At 37.3% G+C, this 15000-nt stretch overlaps 1 protein-coding gene across 3 annotated transcripts in view; it reads left to right on the forward strand.

Annotated features, from left to right (window-relative positions):
• The window catches only part of LOC144958490 (uncharacterized), a 9200-nt gene extending 27 nt beyond the window's left edge, over nucleotides 1-9173 (forward strand). Inside the window, exons 1-3 of one of the 3 annotated variants that reach the window (XM_078890477.1) lie at nucleotides 1-196; nucleotides 2524-2602; nucleotides 6592-9173. The exon at nucleotides 1-196 is cut by the window's left edge and continues 27 nt beyond it. In XM_078890477.1, the coding sequence (XP_078746603.1) occupies nucleotides 6614-8728 (2115 nt within the window). In that variant the 5' untranslated portion in view covers nucleotides 1-196; nucleotides 2524-2602; nucleotides 6592-6613 and the 3' untranslated portion in view covers nucleotides 8729-9173. Of the gene's footprint in view, nucleotides 197-1699; nucleotides 2775-6591 lie in introns of those variants that run through there. The other 2 variants (XM_078890478.1, XM_078890475.1) reach the window with 2 other exon arrangements.
• Nucleotides 9174-15000: the final 5827 nt, after the last annotated feature.

Raw genomic sequence — 15000 nt, forward strand, 5'->3', positions numbered from 1 at the left:
CAGTTTCAGTTTTTATCCATAATAATTAATAATTACAAGTATTGACCTGAGTCAACTGAGTGGAATTGTGAAATCAATTAAAGGGTCTGGAGGAGACCCCTGTCCCCGCCTCTACTTCTGCCCCTGGCCATCTCCTGGGCCAAAACTGCCTGAGCCAAGAAGTAGAAAGGCTTATTAGTCACTGCCACTGCACTGTTTCTGGTCACCGCTGTGATTATCCCCAGACACCTGTCTGGGGATAATAAAAATTTGTTATCCCCAGACACCTGTCTGGGGATAACAAATTTTTATTATCCCCAGACGCATATTTGAAACTCCGCTCTTTTAAACAATTATCCACATTCCAGAATATGGAAAGTTTCCAGATGCACATAGAAATAAGGAAAGTTAATAAAATATCTATAAAAACATAAAATTAACCAACATTAAAATCAGTTGTTCCTACATATACACAATATGCGTCAACTTCGAAGTGGGTGTCATGGCCGAATGGTTTAGTCGTCTGCCCTGGAAGTTTGACCATAATCGACGTTGTGGGGTCGAATCCTGTTAACGTCACTTTTTTTTTATTTATTTTTTTTTTAAATTCCGTCTTCTTTTTACAGAACGTTGAAAGGGATAAATGTCCCATCCATCCTCCCCCCACCTCTTTTTTTTTATTATTAAACTCTCTCTCTCTCTCTCTCTCTCTCTCTCTCTCTCTCTCTCTCTCTCTCTCTCTCTCTCTCTCTCTCTTTGTTTTTTTTTTCTAATTTCTAGCAAATATATTCGCCCCCACTCCGATCTCATATAGTGTCTAAAAAGAATAAATAATTAAAAAGCAAACAAACAGAAATATTCAGAGAGCGACCAAATGGTCAGATAGTAAAAACAATAATTGTCTTAAGAATAAAAACAATTTAAGAAATTCATGCTCTGAAACGGAACATTTACATAAAGGTTTAGCAAACAAAAAACTCTAAGGTTTAGGTCAAAATATAAAAAAAAAAAAGAAAAAGAGAGATTTCCCTCGGAGCAGGGAATAGTGTTAACAATAATAATAATAATAATAATAATAATAATAATAATAATAATAATAATAATAATAATAATAATAATAATAATAATAATAATAATAATAATAATAATAATTATTATTATTATATTATTATTATTATTATAATAATAATAATAATAATAAAATAAATAATAATAATAATAATAATAATAATAATAATAATAATAAATAGTAATAATAATAGTATGATAATAAGAGTATTAATAATAAAAATAATACTATTATTGATAATAATATAATAATGATTATGATGGTAATAGTAATAATAATAACAAATATTACAATTATTATTATTATTATTATTATTATTATTATTATTATTATTATTATTATTATTATTATTATTATTATTATTATTATTATTATTATTATTATTATTATTATTATTATTATTATTATTATCATTGACCAAAACAAAAAAAAACAATAATAGATCTAGAGCAAATTAAATAATGAAATAATATTATCGGAGAAATAAAAAATTCAACTGATTAAAAAAAACCTCTTGCTCGGAACTCGGAACAAAAGTGAAAACAATGAAAATCAATTGGAAGAAAGAAAGAAAAGGGAAAAAAAAAAAAATGAGTGGGGGGGGGGGGGGGGCGGTCGCGTCTGGGTCGAATCTGTGCAGCTAAAAGGAGTAAAATGAAAGGTGGCCTTACCCACTGAGCTGCCTATCCATACCGCTATCGGAATATTTTAAATTCATATATGAGCTAAACATATTTCCACCATTTTTGCTTCCTTGTTTTGGTAGTTATTTTCATCTCTGATTCGAATAAAAATATGTTGTTGGATCTAGTTTTGTGGACGTGTGATACTAAATTGTATTGTCTTGTGCGAAGCAGACAGGAAAATAACAGGTGTGGGTTTTGGGTTTTGGGGCGGACAACACCATGGCCTAGGAATTCGTCCGCGACATAAAAATTATTCCCGTCGTCCCCAAAATTGTGGCCAGAATGAGCAAATTATAGAAACAAGAGATGATCAATAAAGTTAACAGGTAGGTTGGTAATGAAAATTTAAATGGTTGGTGGACTATGAACAGATTTGATGATTAACAACTTTCTTCCTGGTTGAAAATAAAAAGTCGAATTGCCAGTTTGACGTTTTCAGATCAAAGTAACAAAAGAAATTTCATTGATCCATTTGCTTTAAAATATTTTTTTTTAAAGAGCTGGATTTGACATTTGATCACTATTTACTTTCATCTTGTGTTAAATATCACTTGATATATTAACTGTTTTGGGACACAACCACTAGTATTTTTTCCAGAATATTTGGTATTTTTCACGCCTAGTTTGGCATTTTGCATAAAATGTTTCTGCCCACTTGCTAAATGCGTCTGGGGATAGTATCCTCAGACAGGTGTCTGGGGATAACAAAAATTGGTTATCCCCAGACACCTGTCTGGGGATAACGAATTTTTATTATCCCCAGACAGGCGTCTGGGAATAATGACAGCCTTCTGGTCACTTCACGACACTGTCACAACTGAACGGATTCATTCCTCATTCAGAGATTGAATTTGGGGATATCCCCGAGGTTAGTAAAGACTGTGGTTTTGTGATCTGGGCTGTGATCCTGATTACGTACCTCATGAAGTTCTCGATGGGTAAACCCATTGTCATTAGCAATTAATGGCAATGGCATTCTCATTCCTTCATTCATTGGGCTTGGGGCCCACAGGCTACATACCAAGAGTTGAGTAAGAGAGGTTAGTCAAGTACAGCAGCGAGGTCCCTGTCGTCGTCTTGTTTTTGTTTACAAAGTCAAAGAGACTACGACTACGGATGTTTGAACAAATGTTTTAAAAAATCTATCTTGATAGATAGTTATATTATGAAACAAGTAATTCTGTTGTTACCTGCCGATTAAAATTGGCCGGCTCTATTACTAGAATATTACTAATTATTTCACGGAATGGTCGGCCCGCCTCCAGTAGCTGATGGTTTATTATAACTATAACCCCCCCCCCCCCCCTCCTTATTAAAAAAACCTCATCAATTGAACCATTCCTATCTCTCTCTCTCTCTCTCTCTCTCTCTCTCTCTCTCTCTCTCTCTCTCTCTCTCTCTCTTCCTCTTTCTTTTTCACTCTTTCTTTCTGCTTTTCTATCTCCCTCTCGCTTTTTCTGTTTCTCTCTTTCGACCTCTCCTTTATCCATATGATATATTATATCTCTCAACCATTTTTCTACCAATCTTCATGTTTACTATAAACGCCATCTGGTTAGAGAGAGATCATATTATTACAATTATAAGGAGTGCTCAACTTAGTTTTTAACTCTTTTTACCTTTGGTTTTACTTTTACTGCTTTTCAATTTTAATTTATTAAAGATACTCGAGTCTTATTTGTAAGATCCATAACCACAGGGCTACAAGTAACAAAGATATCACACAAATACTTGACCAAAAGTTACTTTTAAATCTCCTAAGTATAAGTATAATGTATGTCTTTAAAATCGTTTTAAGAAAAAGACAATTCATTAAAACTTAACATACGCTAAAGTATATTTTATATCTCTACTATTAAGAATGGATGTGCACTAGCAGTAGTAATAATAATAATATACAAAACTATATATTTTATCTTTTCATTTTATTTGAGTTTGACCGATGGACCGAAACATTTTCCTCCTTTTTGACAAATTGCCATTATCATCACTGAAGGTTTGAGACAAAAAATTGTAATTCAATTAATATTTTAAGAATGCCATTGATAAATAATATTTGATTTTGACGAATAATGTAACATGATATTGGGTATTATTGTACTTTGTATATCAATTATTTGAAACTCTCGACATGCCAAATGAATGTAAGTAGAGGTAATTATACTACGAACATTGAATATGACACCTATTTATGTATTGGATATTTACTTCTCAATATTATGAATTCATTGACATTAAATGCTGTTTATATAATTTGTAAATTGTGTCTTTATATAAAAGTTACACACAGAGTATTTGAAGGTTTTTAGAGCCTATTAGCTTTTAAACGATTCGATACCAAATCATTTCACTGGGATGCAATCCAGCAGCAATTGTCAAGTTAACAATGTTATTTTGGATAAATCTTCAAATTTCAACCGTTTTAAAGTAGCAGTTCAGTATTTTTAATTTTATTTTATTGATGGCAATCTTTTAGGATTCGTATAGAATAGGAATACGACTCCATTGGAAAATTAATCTGATTCAGACATGGACGAACAAAATGAGTTCAATACAGTTCAGAGTGAATGCCCTTTCCTGGTCACCCCTCTAGCTAGCTGAAGTTGAGTCGACATAAAATTAAAACTTCATTTCTCTAAAATTTCGAAGTCTTTCCTTCAGTCTAGAATGGATTTCTCTAGGATGAAGAAAAAATTAATGATTAATATTGAAATGTAAGCTTCAATTTATTAAACGAAGACTTACTGTGAATGTTTCGGGTTTCCCCTTTATCAACAAAACAAAACACAATGAATGAAACACTAAGGACGAACGTCCGTAGTGTTCATTCACTCTTTTGTCCGTAAAGGGGAAACCCGAAACATCCACAGGATCTGTCTTTGTGTAATAAATTGAAGCTTACATTTCATTACTTATTGTCTTTCTTTCCTGAGAGCTTCAAGCAGCAACATTTTCACAACGATGAACAAAGCATTTTGTTTCTAATAATCATAATGAAAATAATATAACTCAGACATAAACTGAGTAATTGTTTATGTACTCTTTTTTATTTATTTTATTTTTTACAGATTGATTGAGCTGTTGTAGAAATTCAATTATTTTATCTTGTAATTTGCATGACCCTGAAAAATCCCTTTTACTTAGTTAATTAATCAATATTAAAAGAAATATTTAATAATAATGATAATAATAATGATATTAATAATAATGATAATAATAATAATAAGAATAATAATAATAATAATAATAGTAATAATAATAATAATAAATAATAATAATAATAATAATAATAATAATAATAATAATAATAATAATAATAAGAAGAAGAAGAAGAAGAAGAAGAAGAAGAATAGTAATAGTAATAGTAGTAATAATAATAATAATAATAATAATAATAATAATAAGAAGAAGAAGAAGAAGAAGAAGAAGAAGAAGAAGAAGAAGAAGAAGAAGAAGAAGAAGAAGAAGAAGAAGAAGAAGAAGAATAACAACAATAACAATAATAATAGTAATAATAATAACTAATAATAATAACAATAATAATAATAATAATTAAATAATGATGATGTTGATGATAATGATAATGACAATAATAATAACATAAAAGATAAATAAAAGTATAATAACAGTAAATTTATTTAGTTCCAAGTATTATAACATTACATGATAACGATATGTTTTGGAGATTTGGGAAGTTACCTGACATTGTGTTGATATATCATATTGTCCTCAATAGATTGGAATTTATATGCAGAATTTCCTGTTTTGACTTTGAAATTCCTCTGAGCTGTGTCTGTAATTCTTATGGGTCAAATTTAAAGTTGGCGTCTCTGTCTTTCCTTCTATCGTAAAGTTTATTGGTCTAGAAAAATCTGGAATATTTTTTCTCCTGAAATTGTAGGACCTCTATGTATATAGATTGCAAATGATGACCAAGGGAAGCAACTGGTATTATATAAACTGCATAAAGTGTTTTCATCATTGTCCCCCTTAGCTATTGAATCGGAATTGCTTCGCATCCATTGTATCCAACTATTTGTCACTGTCCCAAGGAATTCGTCATTATATGTCGAAATGCAAAATAGATATGAATAACATCACCGGTACGGTCTTTGCTTCGACCCAAAAGGTACTGAGTTGGATCACCTGCCTCTTCGCTGTGTGGCCTTGATCGAATTACCGCATTCTAGCTCAATTTGCTGCGCTGCACTGTGGCTGATGCCTGGGTTATTCCAGTCTTCCCCTGGAATAGACCCTAGAGACAAATGTACCCTATGGGATGAATAAAGGGAAATTTATTTATATATCTATTTATTTTTAAAATTTCTCTTTATTTTTGAAGTAAAACACTAGCTGATAATAAACCGACTAAATATTTGTAATTGACTGTGACAGGAGGAGCGAATAGTAGTGTAAAAGTAAATATAAACAGTCCCTCCCCCACTCCCAAAATATGAATTTTTAAATAGAGGTATCCACATAATGTGCTTAATTAATTTTACAAGAAGTCTCAAGCCAACAGCTACACTAAGCATGGAAAACTAGACATACTGCTGGTAAGGCACAATGATATTATCTTTTCTATAAGGACAATGTTGTAATGACCTGGTATTTATTTGACTACTTAGTATGGTGAAAGAATGCCTTTTCCAAGGACCCAACTCGGCATTGCCCACAGCATGATTTGAATCTTTGACCTACCCTGTGTCTCAAGCTGTCTTCAATACTAGTAGACCACCCAATTACTTACAAATTATTACAATGATAATCACAAAGGCTACATCATTACAATTTTAGGTATATCATATCAGTCAACAAATTTTTCAAAATTGATTTCTTTCAAAATGGTCTCCTCAGATCCCAACATCCTGCCATCACTATGAGTGCAGCTAAGATGGTCGCCGATTCCACCCAGGGCGATTCCGCTACAGATGGCAAAAAACGCAAGAAGAAGATAAAGAAAACAGCTGCAGCGAAGAGCAACAAGGTCATCCTCCCTGAAGACGAAGATTCTGATTTGGATTTGAAAAAGGAACTTCATCCCATCGGTTTTTACCTGAAAGACCGTACGGCCATGATGGACGAAATGTTCCGTGCTGTACGAGGCGCCAGTTTACAGCGGGCTCTGCCTGAATTGTTGAAGAGTATGCCGTTGGATGAGCTGAAGGATTTGTGTCTGGAACAGTTGGAAGTGATGTCCAAAAAACGTATACAGCGTATTTTAGCTGGCGAGGAATCGGCCAATATTTCATCTTCGGGAACTGAAGACATGGACGATGATGAGGATGATGCTGAGAGTTCTGATGAGGATAATGGTGGGGACATCGATACTGCTGCTGTGGCCGCTGGTGGTGGTGACGGTGCTAATGATAGTCGTGATGTTAACTCCAGTAATGCTGAGGAAATGGATGTCGGTGAGAATGAAGAAAGACCAGAATTGGTAGCAGATTCCACGTCAACTGTTGTAAATAGTAACGTCAATAGAAAAGGTGATCAGACTGAAAATTCCAAAACGTTGCCAGAAAGTATTAGTAATGGCGGTGATAACGGGGATAGTAAAGCAGTAGATCAAATCCCTCTCCCTGTTGAAAAAGTTGTCATAAAACAAGAACCACCCGATTCTGAACCCGAGCAGGGACGTGAAAGAAAATACAGGCGTCGGCGCAGGAGTAGCGATTCTAGTGACAGGAGTCGTAGTTCAAGTAGAAGTAGGAGCAGAAGTCGTAGTCGGAGTAGTAGAAGTAGCAGTGGAAGTAGTTACAGGCGAAGAAGGAGAAGGAGGCGGAGGAGGAGAAGGAGTAGTCGTCGAAGCAGCAGAAGTAGTAGTAGTAGCAGTAGCAGCAGGAGTAAAAGTTCTGAATCAGACAAGGCTAGTTTGATAGAGGGAGGCTATGAAGATCCTCCGGAGGCGTACACGTCTGGCTCGGAGGACGGAGAGCTGGTGAGGAAAGAGGTGGTGCCATCGGTCAGGGTGAAACAGGAAGTTCTGAGTGAGCCTGAGGTTGACAACGACGATAGTGGTCGTGTCGGGAAGTCGCAGGAAGTGGTTGAAAAATCAGTACAGGGTGTTGAAAATAATCGTGATGGTGAAAGTGTAAATGTTCCAAGTGTCAAAGACATTGAAGGTGATTTGTTAGCTTCGGTAGCTGGAGCTAGTAATGGTGGTGGTGAAAGTAAAGATGGTGGTGGTGGTGGTGATTCTGATGGTGGTGGTGGAGGTGTAAATGCCACAGAAAAGACTGTCCTTCCCTCCATCATGATGGACCAGATGGAATTGCTGGAGTTGGAAATGAGGGCCAGAGCTATCAAAGCCATGTTGATGACGTCACAACAGGATGATGGCGGGAATGAAGCAGCTGGTGGGGGTAGTAGTGGTGCTGGTGGTGGTGGCGATGCTGATGGAAGTGGTGGGGGTGATGGTGGAGATGGTACTGGTGGTAGTGGTGGAGATGTGGGTGATGGTGGAGATGGTGATATGGATGTTGGCGGTGATAGTGGAGATGGTGATGGTAGTGGTGGTAAGGATGTTAGTGGTGATATGGATGTTGGCGATGATGGTAGTGGTGGTAAGGATGTTGATGGTGATAGTGGAGATGGTGGTGGTGGTATGGATGTAGGCGGTGATAGTGGTGGTGATGGTGGTGGTGGTAAGGATGTTGGTGGTGATAGTGGTGGTAAGGATGTTGGCAGTGATAGTGGAAATGGTGGTGGTGGTACGGATGTTGGCGGTGACAGTGGTGGTAAGGATGTTGGCAGTGATAGTGGAGGTGATGGTGGTGGTACGGAGGTTGGCTGTGACAGTGGTGGTAAGGATGTTGGCAGTGATAGTGGTGGTGGTACGGATGTTGGCGGTGACAGTGGTGGTAAGGATGTTGGCAGTGATAGTGGTGGTGGTACGGATGTTGGCGGTGACAGTGGAGATGGGTGTGTTGGTATCGGAGGAAATAGTAACAATGACAGTAATAATGATAATGACAAAAGTGAGAAAGAATGAGGAACTTTATAGTGTATTCCATTGTGAGTTATTTATAGACATTTGGATTTGTCTTTGACGCAAACTCAGAGATAGATTCAGGCGGTGCCTAGTTTAGTCACTCACTCACTCACTCAATCCTCTCTGGGTTACCAAATGCCAGGTGCTTGAGGCAGCAACAAAGGATTCCCAATGTTCTCAAGTCTTTTCCTGCAAGGATTGGATGCAGCCTGTAGACTGTGTAAACCTCATCCTCAGGATTTCCGTTTTCTGTTCAGGACATTGTTGCCAATTTCCCATTTATTTATGGAATTCAGTTTGTTATAAACCTTCAGTGTATTTTCCAATCACCTGCTAAATGGAAAAATGAAGAACATAACATGTCTTTTTACTGGAGTTCAACACTCAGAAAGGAGTCTTGACTATTTGTTTGTGTAAAAGCTCAGTAAATTTTTGCCTCCTGAAATTGCAACCTTGTTAAGAGTTCATCTGTCCATGTTGCTGTCTGTGACTGTATCAAATTGCAGGCCTTTGCTCATGGCCTGACATGACCCTGTAAAATGTTTCACAATACAAGACAATGATCATGAAAGGAAAGTAAAAAGTGAGTTGTCGTTAGTCGTGCAGGCTTTGCCAGCCAGATTGATTTCTCATATTTAGATCCGCTTTCAAGTCCAAACTATGATACGTATTATGGTAATATCAACTAAAATATGCTAAATTTAAAAATAAATAATAACGTGAAGTTGAATGTTAGCTTCAATTTAATTACAAAAACAGTAATTACAGTAAATTGAAGCTTACATTCAACTTCACGTTATTATTTATTTCTTCGAGCTTCGAGCAGCAACATTTACACTAAATTTTAAAAAGTCAACAGTTTGTAACAAAAAAAAAGGGAAAAAATGATAAAAGTGGAACAGTCGAAGGTCATCAAATATCGTTTCCACCGAGATGAGAATCTTAAAACCAGACAGATATCTTCATAAATTCAGGAAATGCTAAATTTGAAATTGTGGATGGCTGCAAATGTTGAAAATATGATTTATTGGCGAAAAGATATGAGAAAATTTGCAGAAATTTTGTGGAAATGTTACAAATCTTTTTAAATGATTGAGGTCGGCTGGCAAGTCTGGTAGAGCTCAAGGAATGATCGGTTGTACAGTAGTTGCCTGATTATAGCACGCTTTTTGGAGAATCCAAAATGTTGTCATCTTGCACCAGCGTGCTAGAATCCAACAAGAACTGTACTGTTGAATACAACTCACAATTCACGTTCGTTTGATAGTCATTGTCAACTTGTATAGTGATGTAGTATCTTTTTAGTCTTTGCCATAGAAATAGATAAAGGGGTTTTAAATCTACAAGGACAGGAAATGTAAAAAATAATGAACAAAATACCAATACAGAACATTTCGGGATCAAAACCCGCTTTGAGGCAATAACAAAAACAAAAACATGAATAATTGATACGTTGCTGAAAATGACTTTGTTGATTTGTTATTGTCTGAAGAAGGGTTTTGAACCCGAAACGTTCCGTATTTGATATTTATTTTTTTTGTTTTTATTAATTTTTTTTTTGGGGGGTGGGGGTGGGGGGGGGGGGGGGGGGGGGGTCCAAATAGCTCAGTAGCTAGAACACCCACTTCACACGCAAAGGGACCGAGATCGATCCCAGGTGCAGTCGAGATTTTGTTCTGATCCCCTTTCCACTTTCCACCCAGCAGTGATTGGGTTGCTGGATCTGTTATTATATCTGGCAGAAGTACTTTGGGGTAGGCAAAGGAGATCAAGCGAGGTATACAAATATGCAGTTCTGACTTCCAAACGCAATTATGGGCTTAGCTAGCATTGTAATGGACAATATTATTTTGAGATTTCCATCACAACAATGAGTCCATAATGAATTGGGTTATGAGACCTGCAAATAAGTGCACGTTGATAGCAAGCATTTCCTATTATCCATTTGACGCCATAGAAACCAGGATAAACTCTGACTCCATGAGCCTCATGGCTCCGAAGGATAACTTATTTAATGTTAGTTTTTTAATGATAATAGATCTGTAGCCATCTGAGTGTGTTCGTTCCTCTTGGTGAAGAAGAGATCCCCTGTCAGTGTCTGTGTATATGTGTGTGTGTGTGTGGGGGGGGGGGGGGGGCTACAGGCGTACATTGTTATTGGATAGACATACATACATACTTCAAACAAACATTTTTGTACGCTATCATCCTCATCATCATAGTCATAATCATCAACATAGTCATCATTATCATCAAAGTCATCATCATCATCCCCAATGTTTTATAAGTGTGATTGTACATGTATATGAAATGGTTGTATGTACCGTCACTTGTGGTAGCTTTGCCATAAAGGGGAAATGTAGCTCCTTTGCCTTTGGTGGACCAATTAGAAGTTATATATATAATATATATATATATATATATATATTATATATATATATATATATATATATATATATATATATATATATATATATATATATATATATATATATATACATATGTTTGTGTGTGTGTGTGTGTGATATGTAGAAACTCTGTTGTTAAAAGCACAATAATAAACAGAAATGAACATAACAACTTCACAAAAGAATAAAATACCAAATGTAACATTTTGGGCTCAAAACCCTTCTTCAGCCAACAACAAAATACAATGACAACAGAAGTACATTCAAACTTACAAATCCCCTGAGGCGAACCCCACCCCCCCCCCCCCCCCCCACACACACACATTTTGACAGGGTTGCTTTGAATGTATCATTTGTTAATTCTGAGAGAATGGATAACGATTTGACACAAAATAAACATTGACTGAGCGAATCGCAGACTTTTTCTTTTTTCTATTGCTGTTATCTTTTTATGACTCACAGGTGAAATGTATTGGATGCAATTGTCGTCACTGGCTGGCGTCTTTTGTCTTCCCATAGTGGGCAGGGAGGTCTTTTGCTGTGTCTTCTCTCACCCTATATCTGTTTTCCACCTTGCTATATGTTTTTGTCTTGGAATGAGATTCCCTGGCTTTGTCATGGCCTTGGACGGATGCCTTAGCTGAGAGGGAAACAGTCAAATGTATAGAGTTTTGGGAAATGAGGCATTTAATAAAGAGACCACCAAAGTCTCTTGAACAAGCTTGGTCAAACGCCTGTCAAGGACTGACAACCATTCCAATTCCAATTGATAGCCCCATAATTCCAACCAAAAGAAAACAGAACTCACACCAGGCCCCTGCAGTCACGAGTTAATCCTCATCTCAACTCGTTTTTTTTCCAAGCACCATCCGACTATGGAATTCTCTACCTGAAAATATTAAAACAATAAATATCCAAATTGAGTTTGACCGAGAAATCGATAAAATCAAAATGAAAGCTTAGGCACGTCCGTTTGTTCTCACCTCTCACTGTCGCCATTATCTTCGATGCACGGAGTTGCGACTTCATGACAGGACAAGCCAAGAGCCTCCGAAACGGAACTTCTCTCTGGTTTTCAACTATGTCATGGGTCCTGCCTCTGTGGCTGTACGTCCTCCCTCCCCATCGAGTCTGTTATGTCTAGAGACCAACGTATCCTGACTGGGGTCTTTTGACCTCCTCTCATGGTGGGCAGGAGGTCTTTTGTTGTGTCTTTTACCCCCCCCCCCCCCACTAAGCTATATCTGTTTTCTGAGTTGCTTTCTGTCTTTGTCTTGCAATGGGATTACTTAGTTTTGTCCTGGGCCTTGCTGGAGTTCTTGCTTAGAGGGTAGCAGTCAAGTATATACGTAATGTTAATTTTGGGAGGTGATAGTTTTACCTTGTAACTTAATTATCTTTCTGTTATGGAATGATCATTACATTTTCTTTTGTTTTGAACACATCTTTTGATTGTGTTCCTTTTACTATTAGTGGGTTCCTGTGCTGGTGTCTGGATGAGACTCTTCGGTGATCTCCAACTAAACACATTGATAGGATGCTCTTGGAATCTACATCTGTTCCCTATTTGAACCAATTCCTCCCCATAGCGGGCAGGGAGATCCATACTGTGTCTTCTATCCCCTTATATCTGTTGTCCAACATGCTTTCTGTCTTTGTCTTGGAATGAGGTTACTTGGTTTTGTTCTGGCCCAGGTTGGAGTCTTGGCTGGGAGGAAAACAGTCAAATGCATAGTTATTGTTTTGAGAGATATTTTTTTCCTTGTAAATCATCTCTCTGTTATGTATTATTATATTAATTTGTTATTTTTAGTGTATAATGTAACCATTTGAGTGTATTCCTCTCTGTTGGATTTTGTGCTTGTGTCCGGATGAAACTTATAGGTGATCTCAAACTAAGTACATTGGTGGTATGCTCTTGGAATCTACATCTGATCCCTATTTGTTCCCAGCTCCCTTTTGTCTTACCTTTTCTTGGGTGCTTTAATTGTAATTCTAGAACTTTTTACTATCCATTTTCTTCCTTTTTACTGGCGCTGATATAACCTAAATGTGTTGCAAGCGCCGTAAAACCCTTAAAACAAAAAGAAAAACAAACAACCAATTCTTCTTTTTCTTGGGTGCTTGTAATTCCAGAACTTTTAACTCTCCCGTTTTCCTCAATTTTTACTGGAGCTGACATGACCTACGTAACACATGTTACAAACGTCGGAAAACCATTAAAAACAAACAAAACAGACCAACTCCTCCCCGCCCCCCCCCCTGCTCCCCTCACTCTTACAGGCACCTTCTATGCAAAGCGTATCTATTGAAGCGTGTACTTGGATGTGACCAAAGATTGACCGTTTCAATTTCTAGATTGTCAGGAACTGGCAGTGTTTTTTTCAAGGTAAATTCTGTCCAAGACATAAACGTTCAATGTTTTGGTTGTCCATGGGATTCTGAGGACCGTTCTATAAATAGAACCAAGATGGCCGCACTCAGGTCTTTGTTATTGTTTTTTACCATCCGCGTTTATGAGTAATTCTCACTAAACTGTTTAACCAGACTATAAACGTTCGAGGTTACACACAGTTTTATGTGTTGGTCCGTTATACTTCAGGATGGCAATTTTGTGAGCTTCTTAGACAAGTGCATACTAACTATTAACCAGAATATATAGATGGTATGCACACAACATTGCCATCCGGAAGTATAACGGACCAACACACACAAAACTATGTGTAACCTTGAACTTTTATAGTCTGGTTAATACAGTTAAGTGAGAATTACTCATAAACATGGAAGGACAAAAACTTTAACAAAGGCCTGAATGACGTCATCTTCGTTCTGTCTATAAACGTTCAATGTTACACATAGTTTTGTGTGCTGGATGGCAATGTGAGTTTCTTCGCCAAGCGCACAGCATCTATCGCACGTCTCACATGCAGACATGATATTTTCCCTTGTAAATAATCTGTCTGTTACTTTTCAAGATGTGATGTTCTTTGTAATTAGTTGAGTGTATCCATCATCACGGGGTCCTTTGTATGTGTCTGTCTGTCTGTCTGTCTGAGACTTTCAGGTCATGTTACAATAGGCACGCACTCTAGGTGGGGTTCCTGACCTCCCAAAGTGGGCAGGGAGGTACTTACTGTGTCTTCTATCCCCCTATAGATAGTATGCGCTTGGCTAAGAAGCTCATATCATTGCCATCCGGAAGTATAACGGACAAACACACAACTATGAGTAACCTTGAACTTTTATAGCCTGGTTGATACAGTTTAGTGAGAAGCACTCACAAACGCGGATGGCAAAATACAATAACAAATGCTTCAGTGGCGTCATCTTCGTTCTATCTATATGTTTTCCAACTAGCTTTCTGTCTTTGTCTTGGAATGAGATTACTTGGTTTTGTCCTTGGTTTCTCTCTCTCTCTCTCTCTCTCTCTCTCTCTCTCTCCTTCTCTCTCTCTCTCTCTCCCTCTCTGTCTCCCTTTCTCTTTTTCTCTCCCTCTCTCGCTCTATATTTCTTGCTCCCTCTCTCTCTCCTCTCTCTCCCTTTCCATCCCTCTCTGTCCTCACTCTCCCCTTGTCTCCCCCATTTCTCTTCCTCCCTCTCTCCCCTCTCCCTCACTCTCTCGCTCTTTCTCCATCCCCCCTCTCTCCACCTCTCTGTCTCTCCCCGTCTCCGTCTCTGTATTTCTCTCCCTCTCTCACACCTCTCCCCCCCCCCCCGGTCTCTCCCCCTCACCCCTCTTTCTTTCTCATCGCTCCCTCCTCTCCCCCCACCTTTCTATCTCCCTCTTTCCTCTCTCTCTCTCTTCGTTTCTCCCCTCTCTCTTTCCCACTCTCTCCCCCTCTCTTTCCTTCTCCTCTCTCTCTC

The sequence above is a fragment of the Berghia stephanieae genome, chromosome 13 (genome assembly GCF_034508935.2).
Source record: "Berghia stephanieae isolate SIO BIC M18660-M18661 chromosome 13, UCSD_Bste_1.3, whole genome shotgun sequence".
In the NCBI taxonomy this organism is placed as follows: Eukaryota; Metazoa; Mollusca; class Gastropoda; order Nudibranchia; family Aeolidiidae; genus Berghia; species Berghia stephanieae.